We start from the raw sequence: 24,224 nt of genomic DNA, 5'->3' as shown, positions 1-24,224 counted from the left end.
AAGCCCTCTTCCCTCTGCCCATTCCCCAATCAACCCCCTCCCACTTCTCTGTCTTGGTACTCCCCTACCTTGCTGCATCAAGCCTTTCCAGGACCAGGACCTTCTCCTTCCTTCTTCTTAGGAATCATTTGATATATGAGTTGTGTCTTGGGTATTCAGAGCTTCTGGGCTAATATCCACTTATCAGTGATTGCATTCCACGTGTATTCTTTTGTGATTGGGTTACCTCATTTAGGATGATATTTTCCAGTTCCAACCATTTGCCTAAGAATTTCATGAATTCATTCTTTGTAATTGTTAGTTATATTACTAGATACCAACAGGCTCATTTAAGGGAAACAAAGTCCAACTTCCTACCCGGCATTGCAAATGTATATATGTAGTAACTTGATACATTATATAGAAATATACAAGAGGGATTTCTGCATATGGAGTCAGCCTCCTTGAGACTCAAAATCTCAGGAATGTTTTCAACTTAGATATATGACATATAATCTGAAGAGATTAGGCCTGTGTTTGTTTGTGGACTGTGTTTGGCAACAGGAAATAGCATGATATTCCAATTGTAAACTTAACTTTGTAATGGGCTTGTGATTTCAGGGCATAGCTCTTTACAATTGGATCAAATAGCTCTAATAATTACAAATTGTATAGTGATGAGCAGCAGAGAACATTTGTTAAAGGACCATTAGGAACTGTCATTCTTAATCTTCTGAAAAGACATTACTCTAGAATGATCTGAATTGGCACACACATTCTGTCTAGTCAGTGGATTTCAGTAAAATACAAAGTAAATAGTAACCCACAGAGAGTTGGATAGAGTCTGCCTCCTCACTGAGTATGTACATTTGTGTATACTTCATTAAGAGCAACAATTAATCTTGCTTTGAATCAAGTATTATATCTACTTTAACTCATTTATAGCACTACTTGTAAAAATTTAATTTTATCAGTTTCTGTTCACTTCTTCTTTGTTTATGACAAGCTGAGAAGTGGGTTAGACCACTGAGATGACAGCATTATGGGACTAGTCATAGTGGGCATGACTTTTTCTACCACTCGTCCTGACTGGCCTCACAATGAGCTATTTAATGATTGTCACAGATTCTGTGTAATCCTTCAGAGACTTTTGTATCTGTACTCCATCTGAAAGGGTTTGCTATAGATAGTGGTTCTCAACTTTCTTAATGCTGTGATCCTTTAATGCAATTCCTCATGCTGTGGTAACCCCCAATCATAAAAATCATTTTGTTGATACTTCAAAACTGTCATTTTGCAACTGTAATAATGAATCAGGATGTAAATATCCCAAAGGGGTCATGACACACAGGTTGAGAAACTCTGCTCTATATAGTAATGATGCCATTGCATATCCCATTTTTATTATCAAATGTAACCTCCTCTGAGAGGCCCTTCCTGACTGCCCTGTATTAGTTGCTTTCCCTGTTGCTATGATAAATCCAACTGGCAAAAACAACATCTGACAGAAAATGTTGGCTCTGTTAGATGATATATTCCATCATAAAAGAGAAAGTATAGTAAGAGAAGTGGGAAGTCACCACTCACCTTGGATATGCAGTATGGAAGCAAAGCAAGATGATTAGGTTCTCACCTTTCATTCTTTTTTCAAATTCAGAGCAGGACTCCAGCACTTATAATGTTATCAGGCACAGTTAAATTAGGTCTTCTTGTCTCAATTAACTTAATCTAGATAATCCCTTCAAGTATACCTAGAGGCTAATTTTAGAAGGTAATTCCTCAGAGTCATTAACAGAGACGATTCTAGATCTTGTAATATTGACAATATTAACTATACCTATACCTATATTTTTCCTCTTAGAACTTATAATTGCCTAAAAATATCTCATTTGTGCTTCTTTTTTCCATAAAAATTCTACTTTATAATGTGTATTATACCACATATTTTCTTGGTATATCTTAATCCATGACCATTTTCTGGACAACTCTGAACACTAAAATTAAGAACGTTCTTGCACAAAATATTCAATTGTCATATGCCTATAACTTAAAATTGATGTCTAGTCATTGTCTTAGTTCAATATAGTTAATTCAGATGACAATACTTGGGTTTAAGACAGTCAAAAGGATTTGATTTATCTTCTTTCTAAAGATGTCAGCCAATACACGTTAATTTGGCTGCATGGATTGCTTATGTCTAATATCCATATTAGGTGTGTGTGCATGTGTGTGTGTGTGTGTGTGTATGCCCATGTGCAAACATACACTAAGGCCTGGAATCAATCCATATATGCAAAAATGCAATCTTTCTATTTCTTAGTGTAGGTTACATAATATAATAATTTCTAGTTTCCTCTATTTTATGCCTGCATCTCTAATATTTCCCAGTGTGCTGGGCACATATTTTGAAAATATTTGCCAAATCAAAAGATAAACCCTACATGTAAACTACTGCCAAATCATTCTCGAGGTACATTGACATATATCACAAATTAACATACTTTCATTGATTGCCTTTGTATGGGCAAACTATAATTGTTTCTAATAAAATTCCAGAGTTCTTTTAGTGGCCACAGTCTTTCTGCACATAAATTCACTGTTTGTATTCTTTTCAAAACTCACCATATGGAAATTCAATTTGAAAGAGAAGAAGGTCAGTCACCTTGCCTTAGTACCCTTGATCTGTAGCAAGTAATTAACTTTCATTTTATAGTCACACAAATATATATTCTAAACAGTTTGCTCCCTAGGCAACATATAATATACTTAAAAAATTATAAAGCTTCATTGGTGCTGCAGAATGTTCTACTAATGTGTCCTTACCTCTGTATCATCCTTGATTGGTTTGAAGCAGCCTTTCTTCTGACAGTGAAAGATAAATCCTCCTCTTACATATTTTTAAATGACAGTTTCTCCACACATATTTTTTCTCATTTTCTCATGCCCTCAGGAAACTGTTTGAACTTAAATAAAGTTTATGAAATAGCTCTCTTGGTCTTCAAAATGGCACTCATTATGCCTTCTGTTATAAATGGTCAATCTAATTTCACAAAAATAATTGAACCAAGGAAATGAAATGCATTTCAATATGATTTGTAATATCAATAATTTAAAAATTATTTGGGAAACCATAATATAGCAAACTTTCTAACATAGTGATAAACATCTAAATACCTGAATTGAGACAATAATAGTAACCAAACTTCATGTCCTTTGGCCAAGAAACCTCAGCAATGGCAAATAATATAATCAATAGGACATATATTCCTCAAAACCATTATCCTCTAGTGCCAATTGTCTCGAGTAATTGAAAAAAAATTATCAAGCAGCTCTGGCTTTGATCCAAAGAAAAGGGAAAAAAACAAATTAAATGCTTTAAAGTTTTAAGCATAACTTAGAAATTATATGATAGAAATCTCTTTCGCTCTAACTAAAAGTAGGTAAATGATTTTTAAACGGACTCTACTGTCCATTTAAATGGAATCTAGTGTCTTGGTTTTAGTCACCCACTCACATGATATATATGAGTGATAGAACTACAAATTAAATTTCTCCAGTTTCCCTAATAATACAAAGAAAAACATGACATGGTGAAGTAGAAATGTAAGGTTTCTTTGAAAAATCAGTTGGATGGTGTTTTGCTAGGGAAAATACATGAACATGGACGCAGGTGTGAAAGGCTTGGGCAGACATGTGAAGGAATGTTTTGCTGAAGCAGACACAGGAGAGAGGATGTTCTGCTAAGGCAAGCATGTGGAAGGATGTGAAGAATGATTCCTTGCTAACAGCATGCATGTATTCATTTACCTTACATTGTGTAGTTGAGCTGCATAGAAACACTCCAAAAAACTTCTGGTGGTGTACTGCAGTTTCTTGCTGCTTCTGAGGGCTCAAGCTGATTGAATGCATATGCTGAGGTAAGAACCATGCTAAAGCAAGGCACATGGAGGACACATGGTATTTGTAGTGTGTCTTAGTCAGGGTTTCTATTCCTGCATGAACATCATGACCAAGAAGCAAGTTGGGGAGGAAAGGGTTTACTGAGCTTAAACTTCTGCGTTGCTGTTCATCACTAAAGGAAGTCAGGACTGGAACTCAAGCAGGTCAGGAAGCAGGAGCTGATACAGAGGCCATGGAGGGATGTTTCTTACTGGCTTGCTTCCCCTGGCTTGCTCAGCCTGTTCTCTTATAGAACCCAAGAACACCAGCCCAAAGGTGGTACCACCCACAAGGGGCCCTCCCTCCTTGATCACTAATTGAGAAAATGCCCCACAGCTGGATCTCATGGAGGCACTTCCCCAACTGAAACTCCTTTCTCTGTGATAACTCCAACCTGTGTCAAGTTGACACACAAAACCAGCCAGTACAATTGACCCCTTGTCAACTTGACATACAAACACATCACTATTAAGCTTCAACCCATATTTCTTATTTATCCCCAAGATCTAAATTACTTTTAATGTCCCACAGTCTTTACATATTAAAAGTTTAATCACCTTAAAATGTCCAATATCTTTAAAATTCAAAGTCTTTTTAAAAATTCAAAGTCTCTCAATTGTGGACTCCACTAAAATACTTTCTTCCTTCAAGAGGGAAACATCATGGCATAGTCACAACCAAAAGCAAAACTCAAACTCCAATGGTTCAATGTCTGGGATCCAACTCACAATCTTCTGGGCTCCTCCAGGGGCGTGGGCCACTTCTCCAGCTCTGCCCTTTGTAGCACACAGCTTGTCTTCTAGGCTCCAGCTGCCTGTACTCCACTGCTGCTGCTGTTATTGGTGGGCATCGCATGGTACTGGCATCTCCAAAACGCTGCTATCTTCCACTGTAATTAGGCCTCACCAATAGCCTCTCATAGGCTCTCTTCATGGTGACAAGCCTCTGCTCCTATGCATGACCCCTTCAAGTCCTGGGCCATCAATTGCAACTGAGGCTGCACCTTCACCAATGGCCTTCCGTGGCCTCTCACTGTGCCAAGAGCCTCAGCTGCTCTTCATGACCCCTTCATGCCTTCAAAACCAGTACCATCTTCTTACACAGTACCAAGTCCAGCCACAGCACAAAATACAACTGTGGCTGTCTCGGGAACACACTCTCTGTGCTCTCAGAAAACACTTCCAAGATTTCATCTCAGTGATGCTGGTCTCTTCTTAATCGCCGCTAATTTCTTAGCTCCAGCTAACCAGCATCAATAGTCCCAGTAACACAAAGGTTTGCTTTAGTGTTTCTGGTATCTTGTTACTCACAGATGATTCTTCAGCCCCAGCTAACCAAAACCACAGAATCTTCACAATCAAAACATGGCCACTGTAAGAGTCTTTAATCTTCCCTCTGAAATTTCACAAGCCAGGCCTCCAAATTTTGCACTATTCTTTTTTTTTAATTTATTGATATATTTATTTACATTTCAAATGATTTCCCCTTTTCTGGACCCCCACTCCCCGAAAGTCCCATCAGTCCCCTTCCCTCCCCCTGTTTTCCCACCCAACCCTTCCCACTTCCCTGTTATGATTTTGCTCTATACTGCTTCACTGAGTCTTTCCAGAACAAGGGGCCACTCCTCCATTCTTCTTGTACCTCATTTGATGTGTGGATTATGTTTTGGGTATTCCAGTTTTCTAGGTTAATATCCACTTATTAGTGAGTGCATACCATAGCAGCCCTATTTATAATTGCCAGAAGTTGGAAAGAACCCAGGTATCCCTCAACAGAAGAGTGGATGCAAAAAATGTGGTATATATGCACTATTCTTAACATTGTCTTCCAAGCTCCTACAGAACTTTCCATCAAGCTCTTAATATTCTAATGGCTTTTCTAGTTCAAAGTTCCAAAGTACTTCCACAGTCCTCCCCAAAACATGGTCAGGTGGTCACAGAAATACCCCACTACGCTGGTACCAATTTGTCTTAGTCAGGGTTTCTATTCCTGCACAAACATCATGACCAAGAAGCAAGTTGGGGAGGAAAGGGTTTATTGAGCTTACACTTCCACATTGCTGTTCATCACTAAAGGAAGTCTGGACTGGAACTCAAGCAGGTCAGGAAGCAGGAGCTGATGCAGAGGCCATGGAGGGATGTTTCTTACTGGCTTGCTCAGCCTGCTCTCTTATAGAACCCAAGAATACCAGCCCAGAGATGGTACCACCCACAAGGGGCCCTCCCCCTTGATTACTAATTGAGAAAATGCCCCACAGCTGGATCTCATGGAGGCACTTCCCCAGCTGAAACTACTTTCTCTGTGATAACTCCAGTCTGTGTCAAGTTGACACACAAAACCAGCCAGTACATCGGGTATGCCTAGGACTCCATGGAATGATTGAGACAGAGCTTGGCTTGCTGGTACAGATAGCTGTGAAAGCCTTGTGGGTCTCTTGTCTACTCTGATCTTCACTTCCCTGAGAAAGTCACAGCTGAGAACTCCTGGTGTTCTTCCTGGTCTCTCCTGCTGACTCCAGCCAAGGCTGAAGCCTGGCTGCCTCTGCTACCTAGTCCCACCACTGCTGATTCATGTTTGCTATCCTGACTCTACAGAACTGAACTGCTAATATATCCTTGAAGTGCTTGGGAGTATATCAAGCTACCACTGCTAACCTGTGAACTGAACTGCTGATTTACAGATAACAGAGATAGGAATTGCTCCAATGAACCTTTCTAAACATGCTCACTTCCCCCACATCCTATCTTTTTCACTACCTCTGGTGGGTGGTAGGCTACAAAGGAAATTAAAGTATTTCATTTAAAATATCCATCATTTAAAAATAATTTTTGGAAAATTAAAAGTTAAAGACAGATTTACTCGTTTTTTTTCTTTTTTTGCCTTTTGGTAGAGTTTGAGAAAACAGAAAAGAGGCCATATCCAATTTCTGCCTTGGGCACTATTCTAACATTCTCTCCAGTGGCCTCATAACTTCAACTGTTGACTCTGTGCATACATGTTTTTACAATTTGATTTTAGATATAATATTCTTTCCTAACTTCAAACCTCTTGTACTAAGCATTATTATTTTGATGCTGCATCAGTCCCTGGAACCCTGTTTCTTTCGGGATGAATTATTTCATTCCTTTCATCCTGCCTCAAACCATCTTTTCAACTAGTCATCAATAAAATACAGATGCAGCTACAATTACTTGTAAGCTAAGTGAGGAATCCCCTAAATATTTTAGTGGATCCACCATTCTTTCAGTTATTGTGGCTGTAAATCATAACCATTTAAAAATAATTTTCTATTAATTCAATGGACAAATAGATCTCTTAGTACATGTTTGATATTTCTAGGAGACACAATATCACAACAAACTCCCAGATCCTCTGGCCCTTATAATCTTTTTGTTTACTCTTCCATGATGTTCCCTGAGCCTTAAGTAAAACTGTTGTTACTAAATTTACAAGTTCTTGTTAAGGAACCTCTATTGACTTCTTGCTGTAAATAATTGCAACTCTTATGATACCACCTTAATTGAGAAACTATTTCTCATCTACATTATGAAAATCCACTCTAATTTGTGTTCTTGATACATATTTTGCATTTCCTACTCATTTTACACTGTTATAATATTTATCTTTAATACTATATTAAATAACATATTTTGATATTATTCACTTGCCTTAAAACATCCAATAATGCCATTTGCTATCAAATTTAATTCCCTAAAGAAAACTGACCATATAATCTTTGTAGAAAATAATTATTTTTCTGTTTCTTAATAAATTAAATGCAAATATCTAAGTGTGGCACCTACAGTTTTCTAAAATATATCCTCAAAGCTACCATTCAGGCTTCACCACCATTATCTACAATAGCTAAGCTCCAATGAGCCCAAACAATTTTCTTTGCTTCAAACCCATTCTGTGTATTACAAAGCAATACTTTGTTCATCATTCCCCTCATCCTTGCCAATCTCTGTCATGCTTCAAAGCACAACATAAATATAAATGTCTATCTCTAATAGTAATTCCTCTATAAAGTCACTCTTCATCAACCTAGCCAAATTTAACTTATTTTTAATCCACTTATTTTAAAATAGAAAATGTAGAAATCATTAAGAGGATAATTAAAATCATCCATAAGCTCCCAAACCATTAACATGTTGCTTCCAACACATTCTTTCTCTAAGTATGAATACATGCATCACAGTCACACACATTCACATAACTCAGATTATACAATTTATAATTTTGGGAAGTGTGGTAATTTCATTTGATGCTTCATGAATATTTCCCAGGTAATTGTTTGACATCTTTAATATGATTTTAATAACTATATAATTTTGCATTATTAATATATCACCAGGTAATCACATACCAATTATGTGGATTATAACTTTGGAATATTATTATCAGATACTGTTATGAACAATAGAAACTAAATCTTTGAAACAAATAACAAGTCAAAAATATAAAGTTTTGTTATGCCTATGTTTGGTTTTGCTTTTATTAATAATGTCACATTACCTGGCATAATGTGTGATCATCTTCAGGCATAATGATTATACAAAGTATTTCTTAGTCTTCTGATAGAAAATTAAAGCTACATTATGTCAATTCTTCTACATAGTTTTATGACTATCTTATATTTGTAATACTACCAAACCCTACCCTAAAAGAGAACTATATTTTAATACCTGTGGCAGTTATAAAGCTCCTATGTTTACTAGGCAGACAGTAAATATTTGTCAAATTGGATTATCAGAGTCATATGGAAGTTCTCCCCTGTTGATACTTTTTTTTCTATCCATGTGGAGAGCTCCTGATGCCAGTTCAAGGATATTGGCAAGAATATTTACATTGGGCTAGGACAAGGCTCAAGATGAATAAGGCTGAGGAATACATTCCCTGTATCTTGATCATCTTGATAAATCCCTTGGTGCAATGACCATGGGATTTTGTTTTGTTTTTTTGTTTTTGCCTTGTTTATTCCTTAACTATTTTGTTTATGCTTTATTTGTTCCTTGACCTAGAGCTAACCCTATTCTTTGTATGCACCTAGAATGATATTAAAGCAGACTGGGAAAAATTAAACTTGCTTCAGCACTTGCTGGAGTCATACTTATAGAATTGTTTGTCTTTTTTTAATCACTCCCTCCCTCCCTGTTGACTGAGTGGGCTTGCTCCTATCCACATCATGATGTAGTGACTTCTGTATGTAAACTAGAGTTACATGAGTAGGGAAAATGGAAAGAGACATGAGCACAGCCCTAAGGAGCTGAGAGCAATCCCACTGTAATTGGTTAACTAATCCTCCAATTTCTAAAACTCTGTAAATATAGATATAAAACTCATAGTTCATTGGCTTAATTAAAAGACCTCCTAAAGACCTTAATTAAATGACTATGACATTTTCAGGTGCAAGAGGAGAGCTGGTTTAGCAGTCAGAAGGAGTTAATATACGCTTGTTTTCTTACAGCAGTACATTTGTTTGGCCTGACCTGGCAGTTGCAACCAGTTGGACAGATCTATGCGAATGGAATTAGCAATGGGAACCCAGGGACCGAGTCCATGGATACTACTTACTCTCCCATTGGAGGAAAAGTTTCTGACAAATCAGAGAAAAAAGGTACAGTGACCAAAATGATTGATGAATACTTAATTTTTCCTAATTAAGTTATTAGGACCATATCTGGGATGGCTTAACTTAACATTAAATTTAATCATCACTTGAAAGAACTACCCTACATGAACAGAATAAGACCATGTCTTGTGAAAGCAAATTTTCTTTGTCTCCACTGCTTTTGAGTATAAACCAATTAAAGTTTTCAAATATGTTGCCAATTTTGAAAATAAATAAATATTTATAGAGTGAAACATTCAATACAATAAAAATTTCATTTCACATATAACTACCCTGAAGCAATGTGGGATTTTGATTAAGTTCCCTTATGTCCTAGGCTAGCATTTATTTATAGATAACATTTTACAAAGGGTATATAGGAATTCCTTCTGTTTATAATAAGTAAAGGCAGTTTTTGTCTCGTGTAAACGTGAATGTTTATAACAAAATGGAAAAACATGAATTATTTTCTAGTTGGAAAACATGAATTTTCCTTATTGAAAGAAAATTACTTCAAGTCTTCAATTGTTTAAATTAACCAAAATGAGCAAAAACTATAAGCCTTATTTGTAATAAAGAATTTATTTATTATAAGTACCACAATGCTAGCACTCTTAATGTCTAGCTTACAATAAATGATTTTAGTCTTAATAACCAAATAAAAATAACTAGAAACTTGTGTTATGATTTTTCTTGAAATAGACTTAAGAACAAAACTATGCATGTCATTTAAAAACCTTAGTGTGTCTGTTTTTAAAGTAAAAATTGAGAAAAACCTATCCTGATTTCGTTTTGGTTTTGGTTTGGTTTGTTTTTCAAAATCGGGCTTCCTTGAACTAGTTATGTAGAACAAGCTAGCTTAGAACTTATAAATCCACCTTCATCTGCCTTCTCAGTGATGGGATTAAAGTTGTGAGGCACCTTTCCTGGCTCTACCCTCTATTTCTGTGAGATAAAATTAAATAAATAAATGAATGAATGAGGTAAATATTATCCTTAAGGAACTTAGACTTTTATAGAGGTGCTAAATTTTGTTTTGCTTCATTACTTCTAAATACAGAATCAGTTATTCCCCCCACCCCACCCACATTTGAATTATTAGTCTTAGGCTGAGTGTTTGCAAGGTTTGTTTTTTGTTTTTTGTTTTTTGTTTTTTGGTTTTTTGGTTTTTTATTTTTTGTGTCTGCTGTTGGAAAGATAACTTTGTTTTGCCTCATGATTTAGTAAAAGTGAATATTTAAGGTTCAAAAAAGATGAGACTTGTTCTAATTTTCAATTCACAGTGCACTTTGATTTGCATCTCATTTCAGAATACTTAATTCTAGCCAGTACTGACCTTTTCCAGAAGTTTCTCTGTTACTGCTATAAGGAGGCGGGGCTGAAGGAAAGGGTCAGAAGCGAACAAGGAAAGGACCAGACTAAGCCCAGTCTTTTCTTCTTTATCTCTTTTATCTACTTTCCCTTTCTTCTTTCTTCTTTTTTCTTTCTTATTTGATTCCTTCACATCTGAAAACATAAAAGCAACCATCTGGAATTATCTTTCTAGGGGCTTTCTTGTCATTCATGGTGAAAATCAAAAATACCTGTTTAAAGAAAATGGAAAATGCAGGACAGCAAAAGATGATCACATCGTTGTCATAAGATTCTATTCAACTTTGCATTTGAATTCAAATGTCTCATAATTTTTCCCAGAAACTAGGTTGAAAATAGAGTCTAAAACATTAAGTAATTCTATGTTTCAGACACTTTACCTGGATTACATCATGAATGCAACATTATGCTTCCCATTTTCAAGGGGAAAACAAAGGCAAAGAGAGAATAAGTAATTTACTCATGCTCAAAAATCTAGAAACTACTTGACTGATCCCAGACCCTAGTCTCTTAAGTATTTTTTTTACAGTGTCTTACTGTGTAGCTTTGGCACAGTAAGAAGCTGCAAAAAAAAAAAAAATCCCCTCGAAATTAACCCACTGAAAATTGTTTTATATTTCTGCTGAATTATAAAACAAACATAGAAAACTACTTCAATTTAATAATTGATTTTTTAAAAAACTCATTATATGTGTCCCCTTGTTGGTCAACCACACATTCCAGGGCTGGCCCCACCCCCTAAAGGTATAGGTCAGCATACATTAGACTAAATAAAAAGAAAAAAGAAAATTCAAAGTTGTATTTATAGGAAGATGAGGGTGTGTAGGATGCATAGAAGGAGGAAGCAGAAGGCAAGTGAGTGTGATCAAAATGTATTAAATTTTTAACGAATCACAAAGTATTATTTTAAGAGAAGTATAATTATATATTCATATACCATAAAAACATAAGTGAAGCTATTTAAGGAGAAAAAACAGAGCAATAAAATCAAGGAATATAAAGTGTAATGAAGAAAGATAAATTAGAGTAAAGATCTATGATATACACAAACAGGCAAACGTATGTATTTTTACACAATGGAGTACTACTCAGCTATTAAAAACAATACATTTATGAAATTCTTAGGCAAATGGATAGAACTAGAAAATATCATCCTGAGTGAGGTAACCCAATCACAAAAGAACACACGGTATGCATTCATTGATAAGTGGATATTAGCCCAAAAGCTCAGAATAAACAAAATACAATTCACAGACCACATGAAGCTCAAGAAGAAAAAAGACCAAAGTGTGGGTGCTTCAGTTTTTCTGAGAATGGGAAGAAAATACTCAAGGAGCAATTATAGAGATAAAGTGTAGAACAGAGACTTAAGGAAAGGCCACCCAGAGACTGTCCCACCTGAGGATTCATCCTATAAACAGTCACCAAACCCTGACATTATTGTGGATGCCAAGAAATGCTTGCTGAATGGAGCCTGATATACCTGGCTGCTGAGAGCCCCTGCCAGAGCCTTACAAATACAGAGTTGGAAGCTGGCAGCCAACCATTGTACTGAAAGCTGGGATCCCAATAGAGGAGTTGGAGAAAGGACTGGGGTAGCTGAAAGGGTTTGCAACCCCATAGGAGGAACAACAATATCAACCAACCAGACCCCCAGAGCTCTCAGGGACTAAGCCATCAACCAAGGGATACACATGGCTCCAGCTGCATTTGTAGCAGAGGAGTGCCTTGTCAGTCATCAATGCAAGAACAGGTCATTGGTTCTATGGAAGCTTGATAGATGCCCCAGGATAGGGAAATCAAGGGAGGGGAGGTGGGAGTGGGTTGGGTGGGGGAATGGGGTAGGGGTTTTCTGGGAAGGAGGAAACAGGAAAGGGGAATAACATTGAAATGTAGAAAAAGAATATATTCAATAAAAAAAGAAAATATATTCAGCCAAAAAAGACAATATCTATTACTTTGTATGCTAACTTAAAATTTATTTAAATATAAGGCATCATATTCACCCCAACTCCTCCCAGATCCATCCCCTTCCCTATTCATCCAACTTTCTCTCCTTTTCATTGTTAATGGCCATAAAATACAATTGATACTGTCGAATATTCCTGGATATGTGGCCTTCCAATAGAGCATGGTCAACTTAGCCAGGGCTATGCTCTTAAAGAAATTTAAGTTTCAGCAGGTATCATTTGCCAATAGCTGATCAATTAGGAATGGGATTTCATGTCCACTTTCCCTTCAATACTGGGATTTAGTCTGGCTGGAGCTTTTAGTGGTCTTGTGTGCTTTTGCAACTGCTGTTGAGTTCATACGTGCAGCTGTCTTGTTTGCCCAACAAAGACTCAGTTTCCATGTAATCATCTGCTGCTTCTGGCTCTTATACTCTTTCTGTCCCCACTTCTGCATTCATCCCTGAGTCTTGGAGGATGAAATGTAATACAGATGATTCATTTAGTGTGGAACATGCTGTGATTTCTTATTCTCTGTACCTTGACCAATTGTGGGCCTCAGTGTTAATCATTATCTAGTGATAAAGGTAAGAGATAACAATATATTCATAAAACGAAAAATCTCAGGAGTCCGGTCATCTGCTACCATATATAACAAGTTATAAGTTTCAATTAACTTTATAGAAACCTTAATTATAACTGCATACGATGATTCTGTTTACTGAGTTTTACTGTATATTGTTATACTTACTAAGTAAAACATAGCACTTTTTAATGCTATGTCTATATGAAAGAGATCCACACAGAAGAATAATACATTATAAGTATTTTTTAACCAATTAAATGATCCCTTTAAAAAAGGGGACACTCTCAGGCAACCATTGAACTGAGCACAGGGTCCCCAATGGAGGAGCTAGAGAAAGGACCCAAGGAGCTGAAGGGTTTTGCAGCCCCATAGGAGGAACAATATGAACCAACCAGATGCCCCAAAACTCCCAAGGACTAAACCACCAACCAAAGAGTATACATGGAGGGACCCATGTATCTAGCTGCATATGAAACAGAGGATGGCCTTGTTGAACACCAAATGGAAGAGAGGCCCTTGGTCCTGAGCATGCTTGATGACCCAGTGTAGGGGACTGCCAGGACAGGGAAGTGGGAGTGAGTGAGTTGGTGAGCAGCCAGAGGAGGGATGGGATAGGGAGTTTTTGGAGAGGAAACCAGGAAAGGGGATAACATTTGAAATGTAAATAAAGAAAATATCTAATAAAAATGCTTGGAAGCTTGTATTAATTTTGTATGCTCTAATTTATGAAACTAGCAACTAGGTCATTGTTTTTACATTGGTTTTCTTAATCTCTAAGAAGATCAATTATAATACTGAAGTTAAGAACTCAGGACTTCTAGTCAGAGAGACACAGCTCTGTATCATACATAGGTTCTCCAAATTCAAGCAACTGAATCCTAAATTACGTACAAGGAAGACAGTGAATAGAACCTCACATGTCTTTGTGAAGGCAAAATGGAATGATGAATAGAATAAGTTTGTGTCACTGTACCTAGCACATTGTTTAACCTAGCTCTAATATTTACTGTTTCAAATACTAGGAAAATATCTTGAGTATCAACTTTTCTTCTTGAGAAATAAATAATGGTTTATTTCCTGAACATTTAGGCTCTATGTATTTCCAATTGTTCACCTATCATTTTTAAATTAACACCATGGTAAAAGGTCATAGATAAATGGTTTTTAAACCACATTCCAGTAGAGTGTATTCCCACTTATATTTGTTTGCTTTTCATTAAGAGATGAGAGTTTTTAACCACTTGGTAAATTAAATGTAAGAAAACAGATAACTCATTATCAATATTTAGTGTGGTAAAATTTCTAAAAATATGCTAGAACTTGTTGCATGTCTCAGCAACATGCTGGAATTTACAAGATTATCTGCCAAATATCTAAGTTGCAACTGTTCAATATGCACACACAAAATTGAATTGTATTTGAATAGATACTAACTACATCAATACCTTACCATTTGTGATAGTTTGTATATTCTTGGCCCAGTGAGTGACACTATTATGAGGTATAACCTTGTTGGAATAGGTATGTCACTGTGGGTGTGGATTTTAATACCCTCATCCTAGATGCCTGGAAGGGAGTCTCCTCATAGCAGCCCTCAACTGAAGACACAGAACTCTCAACTCTGCTTGCACCAAGCCTGCCTAAATACTGTCATGTTCCCACCTTAATAATACTGGACTGAATCTCTAAACCAGTAAGCCAGTCCCATTTAAATGTTAGTTTTATAAGAGTTTCCTTTGTCATGGTGTCTCTTCACGGTAGTAAAACCCTAACTAAGAAAGAAGTTGGTACCAGAGACTGGGGTATTGCTGTGATAGGCTTGACCATGATTTGTTTGGAAAATGTGGATTTGGGGACTTTGGTTTTGGAAAGCCATAGGATATTTTAAGTGAAGTTTAATGACCCATCTTAGTAGGAATATGGAAGACTTTGTTGCTGTGAGTGATTTGAACTGTGCAAACATGGCCCAAGAGGTTTCAGTGGAGAAGAACTTCAGTATGTGGCCTAGAGACTCCTTTTGCAGTATTTTGGTGAAGAACATAACTGCTTTTTGCCCTTTCCTGAAGAGTCTGCCTGAGACTAAAGTGAAGAGACTCAGATTAATTGCATTAACAAAGAAAGTCTCAAAATGCCCATCATAGATTTCATTCTCTGGTTAAGTATTATGAAGAGCATTTTAAACAAGTATAGAAAGCTGAAAAGGAAAAAAAATAAAAAAATATATATAAAATATATGGTTTGAGCATTTAAGGGGCTCCAGGAAGAGAAATGGAGCTGAATCCTGTGTTCAAGAGTTTCTGTAAGGCAAAGGACACCATCAAAAGGACAAATTGGCAACCAACAAATTGGAAAAAGATCTTCACCAACCCTACATCAGATAGAGGGCTAATATCCAATATATACAAAGAACTCAAGAGGTTAGACCCCAGAAATCCAAATAACCCAAGTAAAAAATGGGGTACAGAGCTAAACAAATAATTTTCACCTGAAGAATTTCAAATGGCTGAGAAGCATCTTAAAAAAATGCTCAACTTCATTAATCATTAGGGAAATGCAAATCAAAACAACCCTGAGATTTCACCTTACACCAGTCAGAATGGCTAAGATTAAAAATTCAAGAGACAGCAGGTGTTGGCAAGGATGTGGAGAAAAAGGAACACTCCTCCACTACTGGTAGGATTGCAAATCGGTACAACCACTCTGGAAATCAGTCTGGCAGTTCTTCAGAAAACTGGGCACATCACTTCCAGAGGATCCTGCTATACCACTCCTGGGCATATACCCAGAGGATTCTCCAGCATGTAATAAGGATACATGCTCCACTATGTTCATAGCAGCCCTATTTGTAATAGCCAGAACCTGGAAAGAACCCAGGTATCCCTCAACGGAAAAATATATACACAATGGAATACTGTTCAGCCATTAGAAACAATGAATTTATGAAATTCTTAGACAAATGGATGGAGTTGGAGAACATCATACTAAGTAAGGTAACCCAGTCTCAAAAGATCAATCATGGCATGCACTCACTAATAAGTGGATATTAGCCTAGAAAATTGGAATACCCAAAACATAATCCACACATCAAATTATGTACAAGAAGAACGGAGGAGTGGCCTGGTTCTGGAAAGACTCAGTGTAGCAGTATAGGGCAAAACCAGAAAAGGGAAGTGGGAAGCGGTGGATGGGAGAAGAGGGGGAGGGAAGAGAGCTTATGGGACTTTTGGGGAGTGGGGGCCAGAAAAGGGGAAATCATTTGAAATGTAAATAAAAAATATAACGAATAAAAAAAAGAAAAAAGAAAAAAAAGGGTATACCAAAAAAATCCTTTGACAATTTTTTTTTAAAAAAGAATATTAAATTGAATTAAGGGAGTGGTGACCTTGTGGCAAGATCCCACCCAGAAAAGTTTAGGTCTAGCCTTAGCAGAACAAACCTTTAATCCCAGGAGGCAAAGGCAAACATATCTCTGAGTTCGAGGACAGCCTTGAACAGAGCAGGTTCTAGGTGAAGAAAAGCTTAAATCCAAGTATGGTGGTACATGCTTTTAATTCCGGCATGAAGAGGAGACAGAGCCATGGAGATCTGTGAATTCAGGCTCAATCTACAGAGCAAGTTCCAGGACAGCCAAGCTTAGTCAATAAGGGAGTTGGAAAATCTATTATATGATAATATATTACATGATACAATATAATAGAACAAGGGGGTGGGACATGTTCTAGCTCCTGCAAGCAGCAGAACTTGGCAGGTTTGGCCATGTGGCTATGGCTTTCAAAACAGAAATAGAAGGGACTACTGGGATAATTGATGCTGATTAGCTGAAGCTAAGAAATAGGTGGTGAAGAAGTGACCAGCATCATTAACGGAATTGTTTTAAGAGAAAACCAATATTTTGGGGAGTGTTTTAAGAGAAAAATGAAGCTGTGTTCCAGAAGCAGCCAAGGTTGTATCTCATGTTGCAACTGGACTTGGTAATGTGTTAAGAATCACCCAGGCGGTACTGGTTTTGAAGGTATGAAGGGGTCATGGAGAGAAGCTGAAGCTTGGTACTTTGAGAGTCCAGGGAAGGACATTAGTAAAGATATAGCCTCACTTGCAGTTGATGGCCCAGGACTGAAGGGGTCATGCAAAGAAGATGAGGCTTGGCACCATGAAAAGAGCCTATTGGTTGCAGCAGAAGGACCCCAGTGTATTGAAGATGCCAGTGTAACAGGATGAGTGGAGTAGAGTCAACCAGACTATAGAATGCTACAGAGCGCAGAGCTGGAAATGTGACACAAGCCCTTTGGAGGACTCCAGAAGATCATATGTGGATCCCAGATACTGGAACAAGAAGCTGTAGTGTTGAAGCTGCATTGGAGACCCAAAGATGTTCAAGATGCCAGAGTTGTGGGCTATCTGCTGAGGAAAGCTGCTAACATGAAGTGGAACCGGCACAAGAGAAAGAAGTTTGTTGCAGTCAACAAAGATGAAAAAGGAGTTTGAGGTCTGAAGATCACTTAGATGCAGAGTTTGCAGTTTGCCCAGCTACTTTCCTGTTATGCTTTGGGGATTACAGTTAAGTGATTGGATGAATCTCAGAAGAGTTCTTGAACTTTGGACCTTTAACATTGTTGAGACTGCTATAGACTATGGGGACTTTTGAAGTTGGACTAAATACAAAAATGTAGCATTATGCTATGTTTAGGTATGGCCTCCATAGACTCATGTGTTTGAACAGGCCTATGGGGGCAAATGAGTGGAATGTGATGGTTTGTATACACTTGGCCCAGGGAGTGGAACTATTAGGAGATGTGGCCTTGTTGGAGTAGGTGTGTCCCTGTGGTTATGGGCTTTAATACCCTCACCCTAGCTACCTGGAAGGGTCCTCATAACAGTCTTCCGATGAAGACATAGAACTTTCAGCTCTGCCTGCACCATTTCTGCCTGGATGCTGCCATGCTCCCACCTTAATGATACTGAACTGAATCTCTGAACCTGTAAGCCATTCCCAACAAAATGTTGGTTTTATAAAAGTTGCCTTTGTCACAGTGTCTCTTCACAGCAGTAAAACCCTAAGATACCTTTCAACTAGAAACATTATGAAACAACTAGTATAATTGGAGCAAAGGCGATAAGAAGGAGTCTCAGCCACATAATATGCATAAGTAAACTATAATATATAGTTTACATACTATATAATAATGACTACAATATATAGATTTTCAATCTTAAAGATGACAAAATCCTTATTTAAATGTGGGGAAAATAAGGGTGTGAAAAGTCAAGATCACAAAGGAAAAGTGGGCACTGGAACTTGGTTCCATTTTATGTTTTTCTTGTCTATCATTGCAACAACATAATGCAAAATAAGCATCTGAATTGCTAAAGACCCTCTCAGCATGAAAATCCAAAAGACAAAAAAAAAAAAAAAAAGAAAAAAAAAAACAGCACCAATAATGACTCAGAGTATACTCAGGCTAATGCCCAGAGAAGCTTTTGCCTTTGGCTTGTATAGGAAATGAAGAAAGTTACATGTGGGATGATTCACAGGTAGAAATTGTTTTGCAACCAAGGGAAGTCTCAGTTAGTTAACAGTTTAGAGAAGCTTTGTGTCTATGATTAGATTCTTTCAAATTAAAAGAAGCTATTTTGATGTCAGCTATTTGTTCTTGAACAATGAACAGGAAATGGGAAGCCTTGTAGCCCATTTCAGCAGTCGGACAATAAGGGAAAGGCCTGGTCTCCAGTGCCAAGGGACTCAGAGGCAAATCTTTAATTTTGAATTAATTAAAATGTAACTATATCATTTGCCCCCCTTCTACCCACTCCTACAATGGCCATGCCCACAAACCCAATCCCCTCCTAAATTTAGAGCCTTTCCTATTTAGCCATATACATATGAATGAATAAACATAAGAATGTAAAAACATGTTGAGTCCATTCTGTGGCGCCTGCATGTATGTTTGTAGGGTTGTCCACTTGGTATTAGATAACCAATCACATGGCTCATCTTTCCTTTGTATTTGCTTGCAGTTCTTTATCTAATGGTGGGTCCCTTGAGATTCCCCCCCCATCTAGGTAGGACTGTTCAATGGTGTTGATATTGTTGAGATTTGTTTAAACACTCATTTTGTTGAGGATTCATAGGTACAGTTTCCCTGCTGCAGGTAGAAAGCTCTCAGAGCAGACTTCCTGATTTGCCAGCTATTAAAATCTTTCTACACTCTCATCTTTAATGTTCCCTGAGTCTTAGGTGAGGGGGTTGGAGTGTGGGTATATCAGTTGGTACAAGGCACCCGAAAGTCAATTGTCCTCTGCATGTTCACCATATGTGGATTTCTGTAAAGGTCGTTATATGCTGCACAGAGAAGCTTCTTTGATGTAAAGTAAGAGGTACAATTACATATGGACATAAGGGTAATTATGCAGAATAGTTAAGAATAATGTCATGGATCTTAGATGAAAACAAGCTTACAACCATTTTTATAGGCAAATCTTATAAGAAGGAAAGGACAGGATACTTTTACCTCACATGCTGTATAAAGAAAAGTATATTATATGTTTTTACTGTATTGTATGTTTTCAGCGTATTGTATGATTGTGTGTGTGTGTGTGTTTGTGTGTGTGTGTGTGTGTGTGTGTGTGTGTGTGTGTGTAGTAACAGTTTCCCAGAACACTAAAAGGTTGGAAATATTTCTTAACTATTATTTCTCTAGCATCAGGATCAAGTAAAAAACCTAACAGTTTTAGTAGCTATCTGACTGAGGATAAAATTTATTGAGAAGTTCAACAATGAATTCTTCCAAGTTGAATGTCAAAATAGAACACTGGGAACAAAGAAAAGTGGCAAGAAAAAAGAACTGAAATATACTAAAGGCAGCTACAGGGTTTTTACAAAATACTGGCCTTGGTGGGGCGAGTGGCATTTCTTTGAAATTCATTCCACAAGATCTATCTTTGTAACACTGAAGGGGAAAAAATGATGCTTTCTAGTCAGTTTCTGCTGAATATATGACCATGTAAACAACACTCCATTGACTGATATGACACAATTTATAGCTTGTCCTGAACATTCTATAGCCAAGTCCAGATAGCAACTATAGCTTCACTTCTCTTAGATCCAGTTTCTTATTTGAAAAATGTGGTGTTTGCTTTCAGCCCCTTAAGAGAATCCAGGAGGAAAATCCTTATGCAAAATAAATATTGGTCAGAAATTACTCGTGCAAATACAGACACAGAGGCTATAGTTCTGTAGATCAAATAAAAGAGGGAAGTACATCCCTGCCAAATTCCTCTTTCCTTTTCTCTTTAAAAGCTGTTAAAGCTTTGACAAACATACTGGCATACTAGGACCAGCTCATCACCCGCAACTGTATCTATTATGAGACCATGAATCCAAATCTGTAGTTAAGGGATAATAATTAGCGCATCCAAGTAAGAATAGTCTTATTTTTGCAAAAGGTATATATTGTTGGAAAATGGTTGGAAAGTATGTTTGTAAGTCTTGCCACTTAGGGACTTGCTGGGAATTCTGTTAAATTGAAGTAATTGATTCCTAGTTTTTACCTACTAACTTTAGAATTTTTTTGACGTGTGTGTAACAATAGAAGGCTGTACTTAGAGAGCATTTATGATCTTAAAATACCTTAAGGTATTTTATCTACATATGAGTTTTATGCAGTGGCAGCTATTGTTACCTCTGTCTTACAGTTAAAAATGAAAATGAGGTTAAGTAAACTGCTTTGCATAATGGTCAGAACCATGGACAGAACTGAGTTGGGGGCACAGTTTTCTTCTTATTCTTATCTCAATGAACTTTGAGCCTCTTTTTTTTTTTAATGTCTCTCCAGGCCAGTTGTTTAACTAATAACTATCTTGATTATGCATTTTTGCACATACAATCCAAATGTGGACCTCTTGCTTAGGAATACTTCGCAAATTTAAGATTTCAGCCCAAATATCTCCATTTGCTGATCACATTACACACACACACACACACACACACACACCTTTATGAAATGTAAAATTGAAAACCATACAAAATGTACCATTTGAACTGCCTTTCATTGTGGAATGTAGAGAGGAGTGGATTTGTGTTACCTGATTAAAGAAATTTATATAGTGATAAGTGTGAACCTTTAATGGCAGGTTAATTTCTACACTTTTTTAGGGTTTTGCAGATGTTGATTTCACAGACATAATCTGTGTCTGTTAAAGGTCAATAGAGAGCCTTCTGGCAGCAGATAGAAGTGTGTGCAGAGGCCCACAGCCATTATATGGACATTATTTGGGTAGAGAGTCTCAACTGGAGTTCTCCATAAGCTCCCTCCCCTCAGAGCTCAGTAAACCCCACAGAAGTGGGGAGGAAATACTGTAGGAGAATACAGCCCTCTGAATCAACAAAGTGGAGGTCTTATGGGCTTATAGACACTGAAACTGCAAGCACAGAGCTCTTAATGCTCTATATCAGATTTTCTGTATATATGATATGACTATTATCTTGGTCCCTTTATGAGATTCCTAATAGTGGGAGCTGGTATATCTCTGACTCCTTTGCCTGTTCTCAGGACTCTTTTCCTCCTATTAGGTTTCCTTGTCCAACCTCATTAGGAAGGTACTTTTCCTTGTCTTAATTGTATCTTGTGTGGTGTTGTTTGGCTGGTGTCCCTGGGATGTCTGTTCCTTTCTGAACAGAAAACTGAACAGGAATGATTTATAAGGAAGAGTGTAGGTGAGGAGCTGGGAGGAGTAGAGGGAGGGGAAACTGTTTGAGATGTATAGTATGAGAGAAGAAACTGTTATTATTTATTTCATTAATTAATTAATTAAATCAGTCTACAGGGAGGCAGCCCTCTGTAGTACCCAATGAAAAGACTGTACCACTTGCACACAGGTAATCACTGTTCATTCAGATGGAACACAATCACCCAGTGTTCAGGTTCTTCAGTATTGGTTCGTAGGACATATGGATATTAAAATGCACTCAGCTGCTCTTTGAGTAAACCCAATGCTGCAGTGTCTTTTATTTAAAGGATATCAGAGTCTAGGACACTGGTAAAATTGGGAATAATTCATATACACACAGTAAACCACATGAATAAAATAGTAGTAATGCACTAACAAAGAAATCATTGTTGAGAGCTTAACATTATTATTTTTAAAGATTGATGTCAAATTACAGTAAATGCTACCTATAATGATATATAGATGTTTCTATAACACAATGTTTCAGAGGGCCCAGCTAGAGTGCTGCAGCTTGTTTTCAGCTATATTAAATCACTTTATCAATATGTTTCAGTTTTAACAAAAGCTATTCTAAAGCATAGTGGAGACCTGACTTTTAAAGCAGATTTATAAAGTGGGTTCCCTATGCTAAAAGGCAAACTTATTATATAAAAAATTCATGCTAAATGTTCTTAGTCATATATGTTTAATGTGTGATTCTCATTTCAGCTTAAGTATTATGTTGTTTTTAACCAATATGCACCTTTCTTGTGATGACATAATAAAATAAGTCTGTCTTATGGGTCCTTGACCTTACTATTCTACCTCAACAAAGCTACAAGTATAGAATAGCATAAATACCATCCCAGGATAGTGCTTCCAAGGCAGAGGAATCTTCCTATACCATCCACATAATTTTATAGACTTTTAGAAAAATAAGCTCATTTTAGAATTTATCACCCATGTGTATATCTGACTCTACTGATTATCCACTTGTATTTCAACTTCTGTTATTTCTATAGAAATGCCAACTATTTGCCAACATTTTCATGAAGTCATTTTATTCATGTTATTTGAAATTGTCTTTTCAAAATGAAGTCTTGAAATTTCATTGTTAAACACAAGGTTAACCACACAGCATTGAATAAGCAGGTTGGGAATAGTCTTTTCCCCGAGAAAGACTATTCCCACTCTCACCATTCCTTACTTACCTGTAGTTCCTTTCAAGGATTGAGGCCCTATGAGATTCTCCTTTCCATGTTATTCTGCATTTTGATGTCATCCTTGTTTGGGTCCTCTTTAGGTAACCACGTGGATAAGATTTTATGGGTGTAACATCTCTAATATTTCTAGGAGATTAATTTTCAGAGCACTCTTCCTGTTCCTCTGACTCTCCTAATAATTCATTGCCTCTTCTGCTGAGATCTCTGATGTCAATGGTCACCCCTGAAATAATATATAATATACACATGTAACAACTTACTATGGACTGAATAGGTTGTATGTATATATTTAGAAATGTCTGTGTGTAAATGTCTGTGTGTGTGTGTGTGTGTGTGTGTGTGTGTGTGTGTGTGTTACCTGTAACACAATCCTAAAAATAGAGATCTTAATCTGAATGAAATCAAGGCACATAGGGGTCTGGGGAGATAAAAATAAAATGATGTAACTATATTTTAACTTCAAAAATGAAAAAAATATTTTTTTCAAATGTTATCCCCTTTCCCAGTTACCCCCATCCCGGATAGCCCCTATCCCATCCTCCCTACCCCTACTTCTATGAGGGTGTTCCTCCACCCACCCCATTCCCATGTCCCTGCCCTAGATTCCCCTACAATGGGGGCATCTATGGAGCCTTCATAGGACCAAAGACCTCTCCTCCCCTTGATGCCTGACAAGGCAATTCTCTGCTACATATGCAGCTTGAGGCTAGTGTACTCCTTGGTTGGTGGTTCAGTCCCTGGGAGCTCAGGGAGTCTGTTTGGTTGATATTGTTGTCCTTCCTATGGGGTTTCAAACCCCTCAGCTCAGAAATATATACTTCTACTGTATATCTTAGTAACTATATAGGAAATAATCATAT

The 24,224-nt window shown here is 37.2% G+C and overlaps 1 protein-coding gene across 3 annotated transcripts in view; it reads left to right on the top strand.

Annotated features, from left to right (window-relative positions):
• Tenm1 (teneurin transmembrane protein 1) overlaps window positions 1–24,224 on the top strand; it is a 576,328-nt gene that overhangs the window by 267,357 nt on the left and 284,747 nt on the right. For 2 of the 3 annotated variants that reach the window (XM_052170727.1, XM_052170725.1), the window contains exon 6: window positions 9,386–9,535. In XM_052170727.1, coding sequence (XP_052026687.1) covers window positions 9,386–9,535 — 150 coding nt within the window. The remainder of the gene's footprint in view (window positions 1–9,385; window positions 9,536–24,224) is intronic. The other variant, XM_052170726.1, reaches the window with a different exon arrangement.

This window comes from Apodemus sylvaticus, chromosome X (assembly GCF_947179515.1).
Source record: "Apodemus sylvaticus chromosome X, mApoSyl1.1, whole genome shotgun sequence".
Classification (NCBI taxonomy): Eukaryota; Metazoa; Chordata; class Mammalia; order Rodentia; family Muridae; genus Apodemus; species Apodemus sylvaticus.
Note: the sequence above shows the minus strand (reverse complement) of the source record. Positions and strands in the feature narration are given on the sequence as shown.